The following is a 21,727-nucleotide window of genomic DNA, read 5'->3' on the forward strand; positions in this document are numbered from 1 at the left end:
TGAAAAATGTTCTTTCTCTCAATAGGGTATCCTTTTAATATAATCCTACGTAGTTTCATGTATTTTTTATTTTATAAACTGCGTAAGTGATCAATTACATTAATTATATATTAATATGTATAAGCACAAATACTATTTATTTATTTATTAAATTGGTGGATTAAACTTGTTTTTAAAATTTATTAGAAAGATATTTGTAAAATAAGTAAGAACAACCTAGGTTTCTCTAGATTTAGTTTAAGGAAAAAAAGAAAAAGAAAAAAAACCTTATCCTACCAAGCAAGAGGCCACTGCACTCCTGTGCTCTTGCTCTAGTCTAAACACTCTTTTAACACCTGAAATTATCAAGAAGAGAAATGGCGTCGATGGTACTTTCCTCGCTAGCTGCTCACTCTTCTTCTCTCTACCATCACCATCTATTCCCGGATTCTTCACCCAAACAAACTTTCAGTGGTTTTTCCCTCCAATCTAGTAGACCCATTTCCAAGAGAGCGTTACGCTCGGTCTGCTTTCTCAAAGCCGGAGATGAAAAGTCAAAACCCGATATTATTCAGGACAAGGTAACCCTTCTCAACTCAGCTGCAACTCACTACAATGAATCTCTACTTTTAGCTTTTTTTGGTTTGAGCACAAAGTTAAGTACTAAAATACACAACTGGATTTCAGTTAGTTCAACTGGGAAAGTCTTATCTGAACAAAAGACCTGGGTTCAAACCCTGTTTACTTATTTGGTGTCTTGGCTCATCACAGAGAATTATATGTTTGAATTAACATTTGATAATTTTGATTACTGTTATATCATTGACTCAGTGTGTTTATAAGTAAAAAAATTTCCTCTATAATTTGGAGAAGTTACATTAGAAAAGGCCTAGAGTTTACACCTGTATCAAAGTCTTAAACTCTTAATATGAAACCCTTTCAATTTGAAGTCCAGATTTTTCTCCGGTATTGATTTCTAATTTTCTATATTATTCTGGACGTAATGTAAGAGTTTGGACTTTGGTGCGATGGCAAGTACCTATCACAAAAAGTGGGAGTTTTGTGTACTGGGTATGACCTGGACATAATGTAGCAGAGAAAAAGTTCTCACACAAGCGAAGCTTTATCTCTCTGCACCCTCTATTCAATGCCTGTCAAATTTATTTATGAACAAATAGAAGCTGAAACGCAGAGTTTAATCAATATTTTCCAGCTTTTATCTGGCTTGTTACTGCCTAGAATAGCAGAAATGAATAATGGAGATAGAGTGAGGTCTTAAATTGGAACGATTTCATGAATTTGGGTTTTGATCAACAAAATTAAAACCCTTTACCTAATCTAAGACATTGTGTAAATGTTGGTCATTTTTATGTAATTTTCCCTGTTAATTTTCTCAGCATTGCTTGAATTTTCCCTACTAATGGAAATATTTCCTTGTGGTCATTTTATTTTAGGAAATTGGATTGGACTGGCCAATTTTGAAGCGATGGGATGTGCCCTGGGAATGGCAAACTGTTTCCTTGACTTCGCTTGCTTGTGGATTAAGGTTTCTCTCTCTCTCTCTCTCTCTCTCTCCCCCCTAATTTTATATTTCCAAGTATGACAATACCTTTACCTAGCTTATTTTTAGGCAGAACTATACATTTTGATTTTAGTCTGTGAAATTTAAAAAGTTCATTTTTAGTTCTCAAAAAATTGTAAATGTACCTAAGCATTGCCTCATGTGGAAAAATTCAACAAAGCCATGTGATGCCTTGTTATAACAGCAAGGTTACAAAAGGTCTAATTTGTTACGTTTACAATTTTTTCAGGACTAAAAATGAACTTTTCAAATTTCAGATGCTAACGTAAAACATGATCCAAATTGTATGTTTTCAAAATATTATTCAATTATTTTTAAATAGAAAATAAGCTCGTTCAAACATTCTTAGTTATTGAATGTCAAATAATTGTATCTAAATTATGCATGGAATTTATTAAACAAATTGCCTTATAGGTATTGGTTAAGCATGTATTATTACTATTAGCTCAATTATGCATATAGGGAAATTGTTTATAGGTTTTTGGTATGGAATGAAATTAATTAATTTTGTCCCAGGCAGTTTTATTTTGACAGGGTTAACAGAGGCAGTGGCTATACCATATCTTGGAATTCGCCTTGAGGACCTAAATTTGGACGAGAAGGCGGAGATACTATTCTTGGATCAGGGGTATTAACACCAGTCCTTTTAGTCTATTGTCAATTGTTTGGTTTTTTTTTTTTTTTTTTTTTTTGAAGGTTGTAAACTATGCGAGCCACTTTTTGGACCCAATCTTTGAATTTGGGTCCATCATTGCATATACATGTAACTTTGACATTCATGTTTGGAAACTAACATGTTTCCCGATACACCTAAATTGTACTGGAACTTGTGTGCATTATGCTGCAGAATGTAAGACATTGCACAAGCATTGTGCGCTTGTGGCAGATGCCATAATATGTATATGTAGTTAATATTTAGGATTTTTGGTTTTAGTTGTTTTTCTTGAAATTTATTTACTTTCTAGAAATCATGTTGATGCTATGGATTCAATGGCTGTGCTCTTACTGTTGGTCTCTTTTTGAGTTCGTGGATATCCTCTCTGGGATAAGGATATCACATGGGATTTATAAAACTTGCAATAGTTTAACCTGTAAATTGTTTGTATGCCAACTTATTACCAAATTGCCTATCAATCAGTGTAGTAGATGGTGACCTTTGTTTTAAGCCGACTTATTGTTTTGGCAGCATTACTACTGCAGTTGTACTTGGAGTTCTGTATACAATTGCCAACAAGTTTCAACCACTTCCTGAAGATGTTTATCACTATGGTATCAATCTTTTTGGTCTTGTTATTTCTCCAACCTCATGCACAAACAGCTTTCTTTTTTACTTTCTTCACATTGATTGGCAATGTGCCCCCAAAATGTTTCCTCATTGAACTAGGCTGCAAAATCATGAACTAAAAAAGAAATTGGCATGATATAATGCTTTTATACAATCTCAATTATGTGTCTCAATGAGATAATAGATTCAGATGGTAAAATTCATCCTTAGCAACTACATATGATTTGTAATTAGTTAGGCTGTAGGTTTTGGATCCATATGCTTGATCTTTTGAAATGGTATTGATCAATTGTTTCAGATTTGAGGGAGCCTTTTAGTCTGCAGAAAGGATGGCTCTTGTGGGCAGGGATTGGCCTTGGTGCTGCTGTAATGGCCGTTGCATTAACAGGAGCTGCTCTGTCCTTCGGTGGTGAGAGCCCACAAAGAGAGGTTAGGAATTAGTCTGGAACTTTTTTATAATATCTTCCTTTCATTTTTTGGTGCAGAGGACATAAACTCAATGACTTTTCTGTGTCTATTTAGATTCTACTTGTACTAAATTAGTAGGAACATGTCTCCTCCATTCCTGTATCATACCTACTAATATGGGTTTTTTCTATGATTCAATTGCAATAAAACTTTAAGGAATATTGCTTGCATCTACAAAATTGTGTGCTGTCTGAATGAGATACTTTTTTTGTTTCTTTAAAGAGAATTATTCATTTTTAGGTGGATTAAATTTCATTCAATACAGCTGCTATGTTTATTAAAATACTAGGAAGTTACTTGGTGATATTCACTTAGACATAGACAGATATTTAAGCTTATAGAGATTCCTTTATAATTATTTAACTTGGTTTCAGACTGATGCATTAGTTCGCTTGCTTCCACTAATTGGATCTTCAAGTATCAGGTATCTCAAGTCCTTCCATAGTTGTGCATGTTCTGGCAGCATCCATGTGAACGATTGCTATCATTTGGTGTTTAGGATTGACTGCTTTAATTAATTGCATTAATTTGTAGCACTGCATGCTTGGTGGGCATCACTGGTGTCTTTGCTCCACTTCTCGAGGAGAATGTGTTTCGAGGGTTTTTTATGGTGTCCCTAACTAAGTGGTATGGTTCCCTCTTTGTTTCTCCATCTAAATATTAAGTTGTCATTTTAATGTTGCACAAAAGCTTAGTGTTTGAAAGCTGACCGTTTATTCTATGCCTAGCATTATTGATCATTTCTTTGCACACACCACTCCTAAAATCATGCATGATATTTAGTAACAAACTCTCAGGTCAATTTAGAACATTTTCTTGCTTTTTAATTCCAATAATTTCTTATGGCCCATGGTTTGCAGCTTTAAATTGAACTGGCAAACCCTTGGTTTAGGCTTTATTGTGTACTATAATCCAGCAGTTAATAATGTAATAGAAGTTGCAGATATATGAGACAGTTTGTGCTACTACTAGGCCTTGGCTTAAAGGGAAGCTCCTTCCCCCATAGGAACAAGGTGGAAGGATTGCAGGTCACAACCCACTGGGTGCACGTGAAAATTTCTGTTTAAAGGGGAAAAAAAAGAAAGAAAGGATAGCCACTTCTTAGAAATTATGAATAAGCTGAAATTTGATTAAAGAGTGATGGAGCAAGTGTTCTAAGATTTGTTTGTCAAGTAAAAATGTTCTGAGATTATAGGGCCAAGTATTTCTTCCAGAACATTTTACTTTAAATGAAGACCATGCTCGTAATATGAGAATGGTGGAACATGGATGGATGGATAGCTGGCAATACAAGACAAATAAAACTAGATATGATTGCTTTTGAAAGAAACTGTACCCATTAAGAATTAGATAAAAAAAAAGGTTGAGATGGTTGTGTTCTGTTTAATGAAGACTAATGGTTGAAGTAGTTTGATGTGATGTTGTCCCAGTTGCAGACAAACTGAGGCTGAGAAAGGACATATTGCAGACAACTGCAGGCATGGCCCTTATAGAGTAAAATGAAATAAAATGTTTATGACATGAATTCCAAATCATTTCAAATAAGTGTTACTGGAATTTGATTTGGGTTGTATATCTGTTTTCATGTGTTTTCTGCACATTCTTCCATCTCCTTGTTCCATATAAAATTCTTTTCCATCTTTTCTAATATCTCATCCCCAAAGCCTTGCTGCCATATTCCCGTTGTGAGGGTGAGTTGAACACGAACTTTTTTTTTTGATAGGTAAGTTGAACACGAACTTGATTGAATTTGATTTTTGTTGGGAACATAACTTACACTTATTACCTGTCAAATTTTAAATTCTCTTCCTTTTTTTTTCTGCTTCTTCTACTCTTTTGCAGGGTACCTACGCCAGTAGCTGTCTTTATCAGTGCTGCTGTATTCGCACTTGCGCATCTCACTCCTGGAGAGTTTCCACAGTTGTTTGTTCTAGGTAGCATGCTTCCCTTTAAATAGATGCAAAAGATCTATAAAAGTGTTTTACATGACTGTTTTAAGTTTCCCTGATGACATTATTTAAGTAAAAAACTTCATTTAGAATGTCAAGTTTATTGCTCTCTAGTGGATATCAAACTTATCCATCGACCATGAAGAAACCAACTGTACATTTTGATCCCTGTAGGCACTGCTTTGGGATTTTCATATGCCCAAACCCGTAATCTTTTAACACCGATCACAATACATGCCTTTTGGAACTCCGGAGTAATATTGCTTCTCACCTTTCTTCAGGTATAAGTTTCTTTCTTTCTTTCTTTTTTTTTTTGCTAAACAGGTATATGTTTTATTATGTGGGTGCATAAGTCTGCTTGATTTGCCCTTGATCACGACCTTTTCTACTGTTATTATTTTGTACTGGATCTCAAGGACAACCATGCATAGATGTATGTCATTACTGAGTAACTTTACATGTATAATTTATGTATCGAGTGATAAAACTAACTGTGGTTGTTTGCAGCTTCAAGGTTATGATATCAAGGAATTGCTACAAGCAACCTGATAGGGAATTTATTGATTCTGGAGCTTGTACAGGCTACCGTCTAGGTTTATTAACCATGTAATCATACAGGCTGCCTTCCAGGCTCTCTCTCTCACAACCAAAAATAAATAAATAAAGGAAAGAAAAAAAAATCCTTTTCTTTTCTTTGTTCTTTGTTGTATAAAGTGATTAAAACTAGGAGAACAATTGATGGAAGCCAATCATTTAGGAAAAATTTTGGAAGTTGATATACTACTTCTTTCATGATTACTTCATAATGGGTGTATATGTTTACTTAATTTTTAAGCTGATGATCTCTTTCTCAATGAATTAAGAAGTTCATTAATCAAAATTGAAAAAATTTCGTGGAAATTGCTCCAGCAGTTCAAATCACAAGCAGCTAAATGCTGCAAACCAGAAACACTGACCCAAATTTCTGTACTTGAAAGCTTTAAAACAGAGCTAACTACATAAATCCGATATATCCTATGGCCAAATTTCTGATATAGAGGCCCTCTGGGCCGGTTGTCATGCCTAAGAAAATTGAATGGTCTTGACTTGACCTACAACACATGCTTAGGAACTGACACACAACTTTTGGTTTATGTATTTACCGCAGCATCCTTCCAAGGGGGGCTATTTGATTTTGGATGCCAAAATATGTCTGTTTTGTATTAATTGGATGAGTTACTAACAACCAGTCATGCTTGTTCCTAGACCAGCCGAGATTGGAAAAGCAGACTGGGCTTTGTTGGCAAATGTTAATTTTATCGGTTTTTCTAGAATCATAACTTTTGTGCTACAACTTTTATTAGAACTTTAAAGTGGTTAATTGTGAGTGGTAGACTTTCATTTTCACAAGTAAGCAACGCATGGGCATAATACTAATTCACTTTTAAAAATTTGTAATATTTAATATGAATCATAAAATGAATCCATTTGGAATGAAGAGGATTATTATCCATTTTCAATCACATGATGTAATTAAGAATAACGACAAGAAGCCCTCCTAGTCTCCAATTTGACATTATTTGAACACATGAGAATATTCATGCCGATAATGAATTTAATTCTTGTTGATTTACATGCTCATAAGTTATGTAATGATTATTGAATTCACAACCTTATCTTAGACTCTATTCTTATTAGGGTCATGTTAACGGGTGCCTTTAAGACTGTTAACAAACTATATTATGAAAGTTTTGACATCATTTTAATGAAAAATCTAAAAAGATATCAACAAAATTAATTGCTTTATCATTTTTTCATAAAAAAAAAATATTCTAAACCAATACCCTTAGGGCATTATTTAACATTTCCCTTCTTATTATCAGAGGAACTCATTGACAAAATGAATTTAACTTACTTTTTTTTTTTTTTGCACTAAAAGTCATGCTTATTTATTAAGCTAATATACCATTTTGGTCTCAATAAAAACTAAATTGATTGCATGTTGAAAATAACATTGATTAAATTGATTATTACCAACAAGTAAAGATCAAATTGAAATTGACCCAAAACGTAGGGACTTGTAGTAAAATCATATTACAGCTAGCCCCAAAATGTAGGGACTTGTCCAGTTGTCTTACCGTGCAGGCCATTCCACTCTTGTGCTCTCCCTCTAGTAGTCTAAACCATAAAACGCTCACAGCATCTGAAATTCTCAAAGAGAAAAAGAAACGGCGTCAATGGCACTTTCTTCCTCGCTAGCTGCTCAATCTTCTTCCCACTATCGTCACCATGTTTTCCAACCCAAACGTTGTTTCTTGTCCATAGACTCAGCGAAACAAACCCACCACATTGCTCTTTCCCTCCATTCTAGCACACCCATTTCCAAGAAAGCTCTAAGGCTTAGCTCAGTTTGCTTTTCCAAGGATAATAATAAATCAAAAGCTGATATCCAACCCAAGGTGACGTTTCTCACATGGGTCTTCAACACCGATTGGCTTTTGGTGTAGGCGGGTTTTGAACCCAATTATTGAATTATGTTGAATCGGTTTTTGGTATAGGCAATATTTTAACCAACATCTCTTATTCGACACGACAATCTCTTAAGATAAATGAAGCCCACAAGACTAAGTAATAAAATAGACAAACAAATTTAGATGTTATCATTGTATGTTATCATTGTGTTTATAATAAGGAAATATTTTGACCCTACTAAATATTCTCTTTATAACTTCCCAATTATTGAATTATGTTGAATCGGTTTTTGGTATAGGCAATATTTTAACCAACATCTCTTATTCGACACGACAATCTCTTAAGATAAATGAAGCCCACAAGACTAAGTAATAAAATAGACAAACAAATTTAGATGTTATCATTGTATGTTATCATTGTGTTTATAATAAGGAAATATTTTGACCCTACTAAATATTCTCTTTATAACTCTTAATTTCTATCATTTGTATAAAAAATGCATAGTAATTTTTTTATAAAAATAACTTGGTAATTTTATTTTCAGGAAACTGGATTGGACTGGCCAATTTTGAAGCGATGGGATGTGCCCTGGGGTTGGCAAACGGTTTGCTTGACTCTACTTTTATCAGGCTTAAGGTTGTTTGTTTGTTATATTTTAGTCTGTGAAATTTAAAAGTTCATTACTTCTAGTACTAAAAATTGTAAACTTATTATCCAAGTTAGTCCTTTCCTAGTATTGTCATTATAATTTTATTTGTTTGTGTGGCAAAATTCGATATAGACATGTGGTACTATATTATAATTGCAGGGTTAAGGAAAGTTTAGCACTCTAACTTGGAAGTGTAGACTTGGGTCTAGTGCACGGAGCACTGGACTCGTTGAGATATTAACACGTGTCAAATATTTGCCATGTTTCGACGTCTCAATGAGTCCAGTGCTCCTGCATTTACATTTTTTCGAGGGCTAACAATGAAAATTTCCGGTTTTAGGACCAAATGTATATTTTTACCATGTTTTTCTAAAGAAAATAAGTCAATGAAAATAAGCACATCCAAAGAAACTCTTAGCAATCCAATGTCAAATAATTGTATATATACTATGCATGGAATTTATGAAGCAGACGGTCTAATGGGTATTGGTTAAGTATGTTTTATAAGCTAAAAATATGCATACATGCCAATTGTTTCTAGGTTGATGGTTTGGAATGAAATTAATCAGTTTTTTCCTAGACAGTTATATTTTGGCAGGGCATACACTGTCAGTGGCTCTTCATAAGCTAGGAATTTGCCTTGAGGAACTGAGTTTGGACAAGCAGGCGGAGATAACGTTCTTGTCTCAGGGGTATTAATGGCTGTCCTTTTAGTTTATTTTCAATTGTTTGCTTATCTTTTGCTAATTGTAAAACTATGCCAGCCAATTTTTGGACCTAATCTTTATATTCAATTCATCATTGCATTTAACTTTGACATTCATGTTTGGAATCTAACGAGTTTCCTGAAACACCTAAATTGTATTGGTATTTGTATGTATTTGCTGGAGATTGTAAGACATTGTACAAGCAGTGGGTTGCTTAAGGCAGCTGCCATAATCTGTGTATGAAATTAACATTTAGGATTTTTGGTTTTTGTTCTTTTTCGGGAAGCTTATTTACCCTCTAGAAATCAGGTCGATGCTATGGATTTAATGGCTGTGCTCTTAACTGTTGGTCTTTTTTTTGTTGGTTTCATAGATATCCTATCTGGGATGTCACATGGGATTCATAAAACTTGCAATACTTTTACATGTAAATTGTTTGTATGTCAACTTATTACCAAATTGTCTATCAGTGTAGTAATAGTCACCTTAGTTTTTAAGCAAACCTTTTGTTTTGTAGCCTTTCCACTGCAGTTGCACTTGGAGTTGTGTATGGCATTGCAACGAGTTTCGACCACTTCCTGAAGACATTTTTTGCTATGGTATCAGTCTTTTTGGTCTCATGCACAAATGGTGTTTTTTTTTTTTTCTTAATTATTATTTTATGTTGATTGGAAATGGTGCGATGGCAAGTGCCTTCTACCAAAGCAACATGTTGTGGGTTTGAGTCTGAGAATCAACCTCTCCCAAAACATAAGGGTATGGATGCCTACCAATCACCCTCTCCAGACCCTTCAGAATTGGGAGATTTGTGCATTGGGAACGACCTATGTTTATTGACAATATGTCCCCTTAAATATTTACTCATTCGAATAGGCTGCAAAATCATGAACTAAATCAAAATTGGCATGATAGACTATAGTGGTTCTTATACCAGCCTCAATCTATCTCAATGAGGCAATGAATGTAGATGGTAAAATTCATCCTTGGCAGCTGCATTTGATTTGTTATTAGTTAGGCTGTAGGTTTTGCATTTATATACTTGATCTATTGAGATGATAATGATCAATTGTTTCAGATTGGAGGGAACCCTTTAGTCGACAGAAAGGATGGCTATTGTGGGCAGGGATTGGCTTTCTTGGTACTGTAACAGCTGTTTACTTAACAGGAGCTTATATGTCCTTTCTAAGTGGTGGGAGCCTACAAGTAGGGATTAGCAATTAGTATGGAATTTTGTTATGATTTCTTTTTTTTATTTTTGGGTGCAGAGGACATAAACTCCTTGATTGTTTTAGTTTGTTTATTGAATTACTTGTTCTAAAGTAGTATGACCAGATATTGAGGAGTAATATCTCCTCCATTCTTGTATTATTAGTTATTTATAACTACTAAATATGGGCTTTTCTATGAGTCATTCAATTGCAATAAAACTTCAAGGAATATTGCTTGCAATACCTTTTTCATTTCTTTGAATGGTATTATTCATTTTTTGGTTGATTAGATTTTTATTCATTCCGGCTACTGTGTTTATTTTAATATAGGATTTTTTTTAATGGGAAAAAAATTAGGAAGTTGCTTGGGTAATTTTTGTTAAACATAGATGGTTATTTAAGCTTATAAGGATCGCTTTATAATTATTTACCTTGGTTTCAGACTGGTGTTCTAGGTCGCTTGCTTCCACTAGTTGGATCTTCAAGTATCAGGTATCTCATGCCTGTCCTTAGTTGTGCATGTTCTGGCTGCATCCATGTCAAATTGTTAAAAGACTTGCCATAATTTGGTGTTAGGGATTGACCACTTTTATTCATTGTATGACTTTGCAGCACTGCTCACTTGGTGGGCATCACTAGTGTCTTTGCTCCACTTCTTGAGGAGACCTTGTTTCGAGGGTTTTTAATGGTGTCCCTAACTAAGTGGTAAAGTTCCTTCCTTTTTATTTTTGATTTTTCCCCCTACATCTAAATATTAAGTTTTCATTTTAATGTTGCAGAAAAACTTAGTGTTAGAAAGCTTATGGTTAATTTATTCCTAGCACTATTGATAATTTCTTTGCACAAGAATCACACATTATATTTAGTAACAAGCTCTTAGGTACAATAATTTAGAATTTTTTCGTGCTTTCTAATGCCGATAATTTCTTACGACATATGGTTTGTAGTTTTAAATTGATTTAGCGAAGCCTTGGTCTAGGCTTCATTGTTTACCATAATCTAATGGTTATTTATTTATTTATTTTTTCTGAATAATCTAGTGGCAATTAATATAATAGAAGTTGTGGATATATGAGACTTCATGCTTCTAAGGCTTAGCCTAAAGGGGAGCTCCTTTCTCCATAAGAACAGGGTGGAAGGATTGTGACCCACTGGGTGCATGTGTAAAATACATTTTAAAGGGCAAAAAAAAAAAAAAAAGTAAAGGAAGAAAGAAAGGATAGGCACTTCTTAGAGATTATAAGTTGAATTTTGATCATGGAGTGAAGGAGAAAGTGTTCTGAGATTTATTTATTTATTTTTTATTTTGTAAAGAAAGTGTTTTGAGATTACAGGGCCAAGTATGCTATTTCTTACAAAACATTTGACTATAAAGGAAGAACATGCTAATAATATGAGAATTATGGAACATGGATGAGATGGATAACTGGCTATACAAGACAGATAAAACTAGATGTGATTGCATTTGAAAGAAACTGTAGTATTTGAGAACTAGATAAAATAAAAGGTTTGAGATAGTTGTGTTCTTGCTAATGAAGACTAATGGGTGATGTAGTTTAATGTGATGTTGTCCCAGTTGCCAACAACTGAGACTGAGAAAGGACATGCTGCAAACAACTGCAGGCATGGCCCCTTCAAATGTAAAATGAAATAAAATGTTCATGATAAATCCGAAATCATTGCAAATAAGCATTACTGGGGTTTAATTTGGGCCATCTGTTCTCATGTGTTTTCTACACATTCTCCCAGATTTTTCCATACAAAAGAATTCTCCATCAACATCTATTATTGTTCCATTAATATCTCATCCACAAAGCCTTGCGTCCATAAGCCCCCATGAGGGTCGGCTGATCAACACTTGAACTTGATTGTTAAGGAAAATTAAGTACATTTATCACCTATCAACTTTTAAATGCTCCTGTTTGTTTTCATGCTTCTTCCACTCTTTTTGCAGGGTTCCTACACCAGTAGCTGTCATTATCAGTGCAGCTGTATTTGCGCTTGCACATCGCAGGTCTGCAAAATTTCTGATTCAGTTTGTTTTTGGTAGCATGCTTCCCTTTAAATATATGTAAAAGATGTAGAAATGTGTTCCACATGACTATATTTTAAGTTCCCTTGATCACATTGTTTAAGCATATAACTTTGTTTAGAATATCAAATTTATTTCTCTCAGTAGATATCAAACTTGTCAATCAACTATTTAGAAACCAACAGTACATTGTGCACCCTGCAGGGACTGCTTTGGGATTATTATATGCCAAAACCCGTAATCTTCTAACGCCGATCACAATTCATGCCATTTGGAACTTGGGAGTACTATTGCTTTTCACCTATTTGTTTTCTTATGTGGGTGCATAAGTCTGCTTGATTTGTCCTTGATCACTACCTTTTCTACTGTTATTATACTGGATCTCAAGGACAACCAGGCATATTTCATTACTGAGTAACTTTACATGTTTAATTTATGTATCAAGTGTTAATACTAACTGTGGTTGTTTGCAGCTTAGAGGTTATGATATCACAGGATTCCCGCGACTACACAAATCTACATAGGGATTTTCATTGATTCTGGAGCTTGTACAGGCTGCCTTTTAGTTTCTAAAGCTATCAAAACTAGGAGAACAATTGATGGAAGCCAATCATTTAAGAAAAATGTTGGAAGTTGATTTTTAATTGACTTCTTTCATGATCTATCATTCATAATGGGTACATATGTTTACTTATTTTTCAATCTGATGATCTCTAGAAATTTTATTCAACAAAATTGGAGAAAAAAGGAAACTTCTCAAGCAGCTAAATGCTGCAAACCAAAAACACTGATGAAGTTCTTTCCCGAAGCACTTGAAAGCTTTAAAGCAGGGCTAGCTACGTAAGTATTTATGTTTGTTTTGTTTTTAAATTGGACGTGTTACTTGCCAGCCAGTCATGCCTATTTCCTTACTCAGCCATGATTAGAAAGCAGACCTGAGCTCTGTTTGTGAATGTTAATGTTATTGGTTCAGTGCTGTGCTATTATAGAAATAGATGGTACAATGAGCAAATTTATATATGGAATTCTTGAAGACAATTCGTTTTGTTGATGAATTGCAAAACTTAATAATGGTGATTAGATATTTAGATGGACTTTTTTTCCTCAATGATTTGATGGACTTGTTTCTGAAACTTGAAGTAGAGAAAAACTTAATATTGCTTGCTTCACATGTTTTGTGAGTCATCCCTCGGACAGTACAAAGGTTTTGCGTGGATGCCACTTTAATTGGATGTAATCAAAGTTGTCAAAATCGGGATCTTACGTAGGATTGAAAGAGGTAGGTATGATCGTGGATCGTAAGATTGGATCGTGAATCGTAAGATCTTACTTATTTTTAGATTTGAAGCAAAAAACACATTGATAGTGATTTTGTATATTGAATAATCACGTAAATTATGAATCTTCCATAAAAAAAATAAAGATTTTGATCATATAATGTAATTTGCATGTCCTACATCGCTACATATATACTAATGAAACAAATATATTTAAGTTTTAACGCAATGTATTTAAAAAGTTCAGTGAATATTTAATTAGAAACCAACCAAGTACTAAAAATGGTAGCACACTTTTTTCCTTCAGCAGTAGCTCTTGAACCCTTATCATCACCTAACATTGATAACCAAATGATACAATAGTGATCACACATTCACACTATACACATGTAGCTTTTATTTTATTTTTTTTAAAAAAATCTATAAAGGAAGGCATTAGAATTATTACTTCATTACCTTCATAAAAATCTGTACCATCATCTTTTGGTTGACACCCTTTGCTAACCACTCATCATCTAAAGACAAGTTCTTCAAACCAATTTCTTCTTTTGCACTTGATGGTTTAGGTATTTTCTCTTTTATTTTCAAGTTTTACATAACAAATACCAACTCATTCCTTTTTTTTTTTTTTTTTTGGTTTAAACAATTTTCTCCTTTTTGAATGTACTTAAAGTTGTACCAATTTTAATAGAGAATTCTCAATTGGGGGATAATGTACCAAAGTCATTTGGTCTTACTTTTCCAAATGTACTCCAATTACTTTCACAACCTGAAGAGCTATATGTTAAGCTCAATATTCTTATAGCAAAAATTTTCAATTCACGAAGATCATCTCCATATGGGTATGTTTGGTTGGGTGGATTTTAGGGAGGATGGAAAAAAAGAGTGGGAAGGGTATGTGGTTGAGAGGGGCAAGGGGAGAGAAAAGTAGTGGGGTCTAGCTGTTTTCTCTCTTGGCCCACCAAAATTCAATCTCTCCAAAATGGAGAGAAAATGGGAGAGAAAAGGAGGAAGATGTGTGTTGGACAAAATTGCCCTTCTCCATCTACTAGCCAACTTTTTGTCTTTCCATTTTTTTTTGCCTGGATAAAATTTCTTCTGGTTTGCACTGTACGTTCACGTTGGTTTGGTTTTGGTTTTGTTTTTTTTTTGTTTTTTTTTTTTTTGTGGATAAAATTTTGCATAGTACATGTTGGTTCTTTTTGTTTGTTTTTATCTGTTTTTTATTTTTTATTTTTAATATCCTTTTAGCATTTGCTTATTTTATAAATTAATAAAAAAATTAAAGTGTCAATACAATTTTTTTTTTAATAATAAATGTGTTACTTTTTGTTTATATATTTAGTAAGGACATAATGGTAAATTTATATCAACTTTATTTTTTATCCTCTCGTTTTTTGTCTCAACCAAATAAAAAAGTTTTCCATCCCTCCACTTTTCCACCCCTTCAACCAAACACAAATGAGGGAAAACTAAATTTTTTCTATCCTCCCACTTTTCCATTTTCCCAACCAAACGGATCCTATGAGCCCCACCACTTAGTTGAAACATTTATGAAGTACAATGTCTTAGTCTTGAGATTATTAATTACAACTTATAAAGATGAACTCAAAAAAAAAAAAAAAAAAAAACTGATTTATACGTTTTGGTAGGATCGGTAGGATCCCATATGATTCTACGATCCTATATGATTCTACACGATCCTACATGCGATCTTACAATTTTTACGATTTTTGTGCGATTCTAAACATTTTGGTGATGTGGGATTGTAAAATCATGCGATTCTACGATCCATATCGTGATTTTGACAACCATGGATGTAATAATCTTTATTTAATCATGTTAAGTTCATTCTTTTTATTTTTTACTAGTCGCAATCCCACGCAACGTGTGGAAATTTTTTTGAAGATTTGTTTTTTGTTAAGTGAAAAATAAAAATAGTAGACGAGACTTATAAAGTGTTAGTCCCAAAATCTACTTAAAATGATGTGATTATTTTCTAATAAAGTATAGTTGATACAATATATTGGATTTTCTAAATTAAGCTATCTATATTTGTTATTTGAAAGTGTTTTAAATTTAGTATTATTTTTAAGGAAATATAATACATTTTACATTCAATTATTATATAAGGCAAGAAGACATTTTTGTAAATAATGTAATGTGTGGTTGAAATTTGTTTTTAATGCTCCTTACAAACATTTTATCCTTTATATTTATAAGTTTTGAATTTCCTAAAGAAGAAGCTGATTTAAGTAAATCCATCACTTATATTAGAAAAAAATACAAGACTTTAGTAAGATGTAAGAAAAATGTAATTTTATCAGGAACCTGCCAACATTACGCTAAGAAAGTGACATGACTGTCAATAAAGTAACTCCACTTTCTAGTTTCTACACAAATCTCTTCTCCTAAACCATCAATGAAGTGGGCTAAAGATGACCAAAATAGATTGAAGTGCACCGAAATAGACTAAAGTTGATAGAAATGGACTGAAGTGAACCGAAATAGATTGAAGTGGACCAAATGGATCAAAATAGACTAAATTGGAAGAGTAGACCGAAGTGGACTGAATGGACTGTAGTAGACTGAAATAGATCAAAGTGGACCAAATGGACCTATATGAACTGAATAGACCGAGGTGGACTAAAATTGACTGAAGTAAACCAAAATAGACAGAATAGACCAAAGTGGACTGAAATAGTCCGAATTGGACAGAAATTCACTGAATGGGTCGAAATAGACCGAAATAGACCAAATTGGACCGAAATAGAGTAAATGGACCGAATGAACCAAAGTGGACCAAGCATGACAATAATAAATAATAAGCTTCATCTTTTAGATATTATATAGACTTAGGAAGTGGTGCTTTAGTCTTTGGTCACTAAATAAAAAAGATTAAAGGCTGGGCCATTAATGCCAAAAAGATTTCAAATTTAATATTAAGTTTTAGATTAACCAAAGTGTAATGGAATTTCAAGAATAAGAGGGTTAAAGTAATAAAAAATATAAAAATTTGACCAATTTAAGAAAATCATATAAGAAATATGAAAAGTTTGGGGTCATTCTCATCTATATATATTTGTAAACTTTAACTAAATATAAGTGTTAACAAAATTGATTGCTTGAAAAGGTTTTTTTTTTTGTTTTTTGTTTTTTTGTTTTCCTTGGGGTTTGGGTTTGCATTAGGAGGGAAAAATGATCTCTAATAATGGACTTAAGCTCTTTAGCAAAATTTGCCATCTCTTTTACATTTTTGTTAACGAGTTTTTTCTCCATCTTAAACTTTGAAAATAGCTTTTAAGTTAAAACTGGAAATTTCAATCTTTAACAAAGGCTTTTTAGAATACTCTATTCTAGTTTTTAATAGAAATAGTGAATTGACAAAAATATTTATATTTATTGAGTCAATACCCACCCATTTTTAGAGAGAGAGAACCTAATCTTATAACAACCACCACTGGAGAGAACCTAATCTTAAATACAACACCACCAACAAAAATGAAATGCCAACGGATCAATTGGATTATTAGTTTGATCCATTGGCATTGTGAAGGTAATATCTTACGGAGTTGTTGTATGTAATGGCTTCCTCTTATTGGTTGAGATTCACAGGTATGTTGGACCCATATATTAATTAGGAGGTAGTTACTCCATACCATTGTTTCGTAAGATTATTTTTACGACATTGTTAGTTCAGATTTAGATTAACTTATAGTGTATTGTTTTTATGATACATTTTAAGTGGAGGAAGGAGGATTTGAATCTTAGATGTTTCCACTAAAAACACCAAAAAATGATGTTTGTTTGTATTTTTTAATCGGTCATAGCGTAATGTTGTTAAGCTTAAATGTGATTTATTTATGGCCTTAGAATAATATTTTTCCTCTTAACCCAATAATATTCGTTCCGTTATAAAGAAGAAAGTCTGAAGTGCAGTGCATGATACTGGACGTTAGACGTTGATTAAAAAAACAAAAAAGCTAAAATCCAAATTAACCCATAGAATTTGTGGGTTTTTTTTTTTTTTTTTTTAATTTTTTTTTATAATAATTTTACATCCTAAAATTTTATAATTTGGATTTTATTATCTAAAGTTATATTTCATTTGCATTAGTAACATTTCTATTTATATTTTTTGTTAAGTACTACATAAGTTTGTTATGCGTGTTTAATTAATTTAATAAAATAATGTTACGTCATTTTTATTATGTCACATCATTTTTTCTGTTTTGTTTTGAGTTTATTGTGTGTATATGTTTTTTGTTTTAAAAAATTTATTTTAATTATTTAAAGTTTTTTTAGAGTACAAAAATGACGTGATATCATATTATTAGAAAAGCTAAACAAGCTTGACAAGTTTATGCGGCACTTAACGAATATGAAATTACTCACTATTCACTCAGTTTTGGGGCCATAATCAGTACTCACTATAAAATATAGACAAAAAGGTTGTTGATGCAAATTGAATATAATTTTAAGGAGTAAGATCAAAATTTTAAAATTTCAGTGTAAAGTCTAAATACTCTTAGAATTAGAATGTATAGTTTAAATTTTAGCCAGGAAAAAAAAGGGTGCAAAATGAAAGTTCACAAATAGCATAGAGTCTATTAATTCCATGACCCACCACAACCACCCTAGCATCTTTGAAGACAAGTTGGGATTAATTAATAATGTGAGGCCATGACATGACATGACTTAAAAAGATAATGAGGCACCCACGTCACTGAATTTGATTCAAATTGGGTACCAGCTCGGTTTTATCTACCATATTGAGTGCACTTGCCACCTAGGTGTTTATTTACTGGTTCATGTTCACGTGGACAGAGGTATAGATGCTTGAGCTTGAAGAGTTTGACTCATTTTTAAAAGCTTTGGTTACACGTTTGGGAAGCAAACCCTAGGTCAAGAAACAGACAGAAATGGTTCCAACCGAGGGCTAGATTTTGGGAGTTTCACTGATTTTTGAGTCCCAAGTTTGGCATTTGACTCAGTGAGAGCTTGAGTCATTAACTACACAGTACTTCACTCCCTAATTGCTATCCAACCAGTAGACATTGTTAGCAAAGTCTAGTATGAAAAATTGGACCTTGTTAAGTTTAATGAGGGTGGGTTTTGAAAGGCAATTCAAAATTAATTTTGTAATAATTTGGTTTACTAAAAGCAAGAAATTGAGGAATTCCATAGTTTAGCTTTTCCAAAGTCCACAAAATTAGAGCTATTTGACTTTGGCCTTTTAAAATGTCCAAAAACCCATGTGTTCCTTTCAACACTTTGGGACGTTTAGATAGAGAAAATAATACCAACAATGCTACTATGCTAGGGACACAAAGAATTTATAACTTGTTTAGGTGGAACTTATTAAGAAATATAACTTTTATGTGAAATATAAAAAGTTGTCAAAAAAGTTAGTTATTATTATTATTTTTTAACTTTTTTTTAATAAAATTTTCTAAATTAATACCCTTAAAATATTCATTAACTTTTCTTAAATTATTATTAACGATCACTTTTAAATATGAACATCACTAACAATTTTTTATTATACATCAATCACAACATGTAACTCTTCAAAAAAAAAAAATCACAACATGTGATTTAAATGTTTATAATAAGTGTTTGAGACGGCAATGTTCATACAATATCACCATAATTTGACTTAAATTCATTCTTTTTGGATACAAATATTAACATAACCACTTTTACAAATTTTAACACTTGCCAGATATGTTCTTTACTAGTAATGTAAGATAATTCCCCAAACCCATTAAACTATATTCATTTTCTTGAAAGTGCATATTGATTATATGGATTATGAATGATGGTAGTGATTAAGACTGCAAAAGTCGAGATAGAGACGATTCTAAAGGTTTTTTTTTTTTTTTTTTTTTTTTTTTTTTTTTTCACACTTCTAATTTGTGTTACATATATACATATCTTATCTACATAAAAATTATATTTTAATACTTCTTTCTGTTATTTCTTATATTGTGTTTTTCTTATGGTGGATTTTTTTATTCAACATAAGCCTAAAAAAGACGACTTCAATAACCTTGTACCAGAAATGATTATATATGTGACATATGGACATGACTAAAACAAAATCAAAGTCTTAGACTTTAGAGTTTAGACCACAAAGATATTGTATGAACATTGCCGTCTTCAAACCTCAAGAACGTCGGTGCCAGCCATTGTGTTCATCTAGAAGTGGAGTTAGTGGATTTCTATGAAAGTTTGTGTCTTTATTTTCTTTCATGCATGTTAGCTGGAATCGTACTTAATAAATATTGCTTTTTTTAAAAGTATACGATAACCCTTTCTTGTACTGTTACGTTGCTCGTGGCAATTGCTTATTTTCTTTAAATTTAAGTTCCCTTCCATCTCAAACATGCATGTATTGATCAATAATATATGAGATGGAAAAATATATAAAAGTACAAGAAAGATAGTGACACATAATATAGGCTACAACGTATGAATACATAGATGATTATGAATTAATCCACAGCAAATTAAAACAAGCTGAAATTAATAAGGTTTAAATTCAATCATGAGATTTATAATATTCAAACAAGTTATGATTTTTTTTTTTGTTGAGTTTCGATTGTTTAAGATTTTGGGATTTTATTGTTTGTGGTAGAATAGATAGTTAAATGATTAAATAAAAAAAATACCCTAACAATTTAATTTCCAGACAGGAGCCTTGTAACTAATTTAGTTAGTAAATTTGTGGTCTTTTTAAAGAAGATATTCAGGCCAGGATTCAAATACCTCACTCACAACAATCAAATTATCAAAAAAAAAAAAATCTTGGGGATAAATAGTAGTTTATTATGGTATTAAAACTTGTGTGGTTTTAGTTTGAGCCTGATCTATGTTGATAACTTAAGTTTATAGAATAAGAGATGTCTTATAAGTTTGTAACCCATGTTTTCTGAAATCATAGTACCGAAAAACAAAAACATTGAACTTACTCCTGTCTGTCCAAGAAATTTTCTTTACCGAAAAAAAAAAAAAAAAACCCCTAAAAGTTGCCGAACTCAACTCACATTGTCAAGAGCAAAATTGTCAAAAGCAAAAGAAATCCTTTTCCCAATAGCCAAGAGGGCTAAAGATTACCCATAAAGTCAATTATTTTACTTTGGATATGTTTCAACTACTCTGAAAGATAGGTTAGCTAAGATCCTTCCAAATTGGTCAAACAAGAACTTTTCTTTCTCTATGTTCTAATAAGGGTATGTGGTCCCTTTTAACCTTTAGACTTTGGAGTACTTCCTCATCACACGTTCGTTTGGTGTTATCTACACATTTGATACAGAAATATACAATTGTTTCAATCTGACAAAGTCAGTGGAATAGAAGCTCTGGGGAATGGAATAGAAACGGGATTTTCGGATTCTGAGAAACTTGATACAATACTATAATCCTAAGTGGTGTCATAGGAATTTTATAGTTTGAATATATAAATTTATGAGCTTTGTGTTGGAAGTTGGTTCAAGTCTACGTTTCCAAATAATGGTTCAAACACAAACCATACAATATAAAGTTACTTTCTTGGAAGCTTGCTTTGTCTTCATTTGGAGTGTATTTAGCAGAACTTTCATGAAATTAATATGATAATTGGGAAGCTAAACATTGATCCATAATCCCCATAAACTGCAGATTTGGTGTTTCTTGAGATTCCTCAACTTGGATTAAACAAATCCCTAATGGGTTTTTCATTAAGGTACAAGTAATAAATAATACTAGTCTCTCTTACATATCAAAATCCATTTTCTTGACTTGGGGTTTTCTTGGTATTTGTTTCTTTTTTAAGAGCTTTGTCATTAGTTTTCTTTGTGAGCCTTCAACGCGATCCTCGCAAAACACACACTCCTTTAAAGTCACCAGAAAAGGCGGCTGATCCTTCGGAGGCAGGCCCCTTCACAGGTAGCATATAATGGCTTCAAATTAAGTGAGGTTTGTCCAAGTTGGTGTCTTTGTGTTCTTCTCCCTTTTTAAGTTCATATATTTTAGGGTTTGCTTTGCAGCAAGAAAGTACTTTTCTCTCTTTCTCATTGAGAAGTTGTTCTGGTTTAAGATCTGCAAAGACAACAAGCTAGTTGTCTATTTCAAAGGGGAAAGTTTTACTTTAAAAAAA

General features: G+C 32.6%; 2 protein-coding genes across 2 annotated transcripts; both read left to right on the forward strand.

Annotated features, from left to right (window-relative positions):
- The first annotated feature begins 261 nt into the window (after positions 1 to 261).
- Positions 262 to 6,066, forward strand: LOC115982758. Its single transcript, XM_031105466.1, has 10 exons — positions 262 to 560; positions 1,434 to 1,525; positions 2,082 to 2,189; positions 2,748 to 2,830; positions 3,145 to 3,275; positions 3,689 to 3,738; positions 3,849 to 3,941; positions 5,157 to 5,248; positions 5,438 to 5,544; positions 5,771 to 6,066. Exons 1-10 carry the CDS (start codon positions 357 to 359, stop codon positions 5,810 to 5,812), a joined length of 1,002 nt encoding a protein of 333 aa, XP_030961326.1. The 5' UTR covers positions 262 to 356; the 3' UTR covers positions 5,813 to 6,066.
- A 1,298-nt stretch (positions 6,067 to 7,364) lies between these two features.
- LOC115982759 lies at positions 7,365 to 12,610 on the forward strand. Its single transcript, XM_031105467.1, has 8 exons — positions 7,365 to 7,701; positions 8,259 to 8,350; positions 8,948 to 9,055; positions 9,588 to 9,669; positions 10,146 to 10,208; positions 10,721 to 10,770; positions 10,891 to 10,983; positions 12,233 to 12,610. The coding sequence occupies exons 1-8, from the start codon at positions 7,480 to 7,482 to the stop codon at positions 12,351 to 12,353; spliced, it is 831 nt and encodes a 276-aa protein (XP_030961327.1). The 5' UTR covers positions 7,365 to 7,479; the 3' UTR covers positions 12,354 to 12,610.
- Positions 12,611 to 21,727: the final 9,117 nt, after the last annotated feature.

This window comes from Quercus lobata, chromosome 3, assembly GCF_001633185.2.
Source record: "Quercus lobata isolate SW786 chromosome 3, ValleyOak3.0 Primary Assembly, whole genome shotgun sequence".
Classification (NCBI taxonomy): domain Eukaryota; kingdom Viridiplantae; phylum Streptophyta; class Magnoliopsida; order Fagales; family Fagaceae; genus Quercus; species Quercus lobata.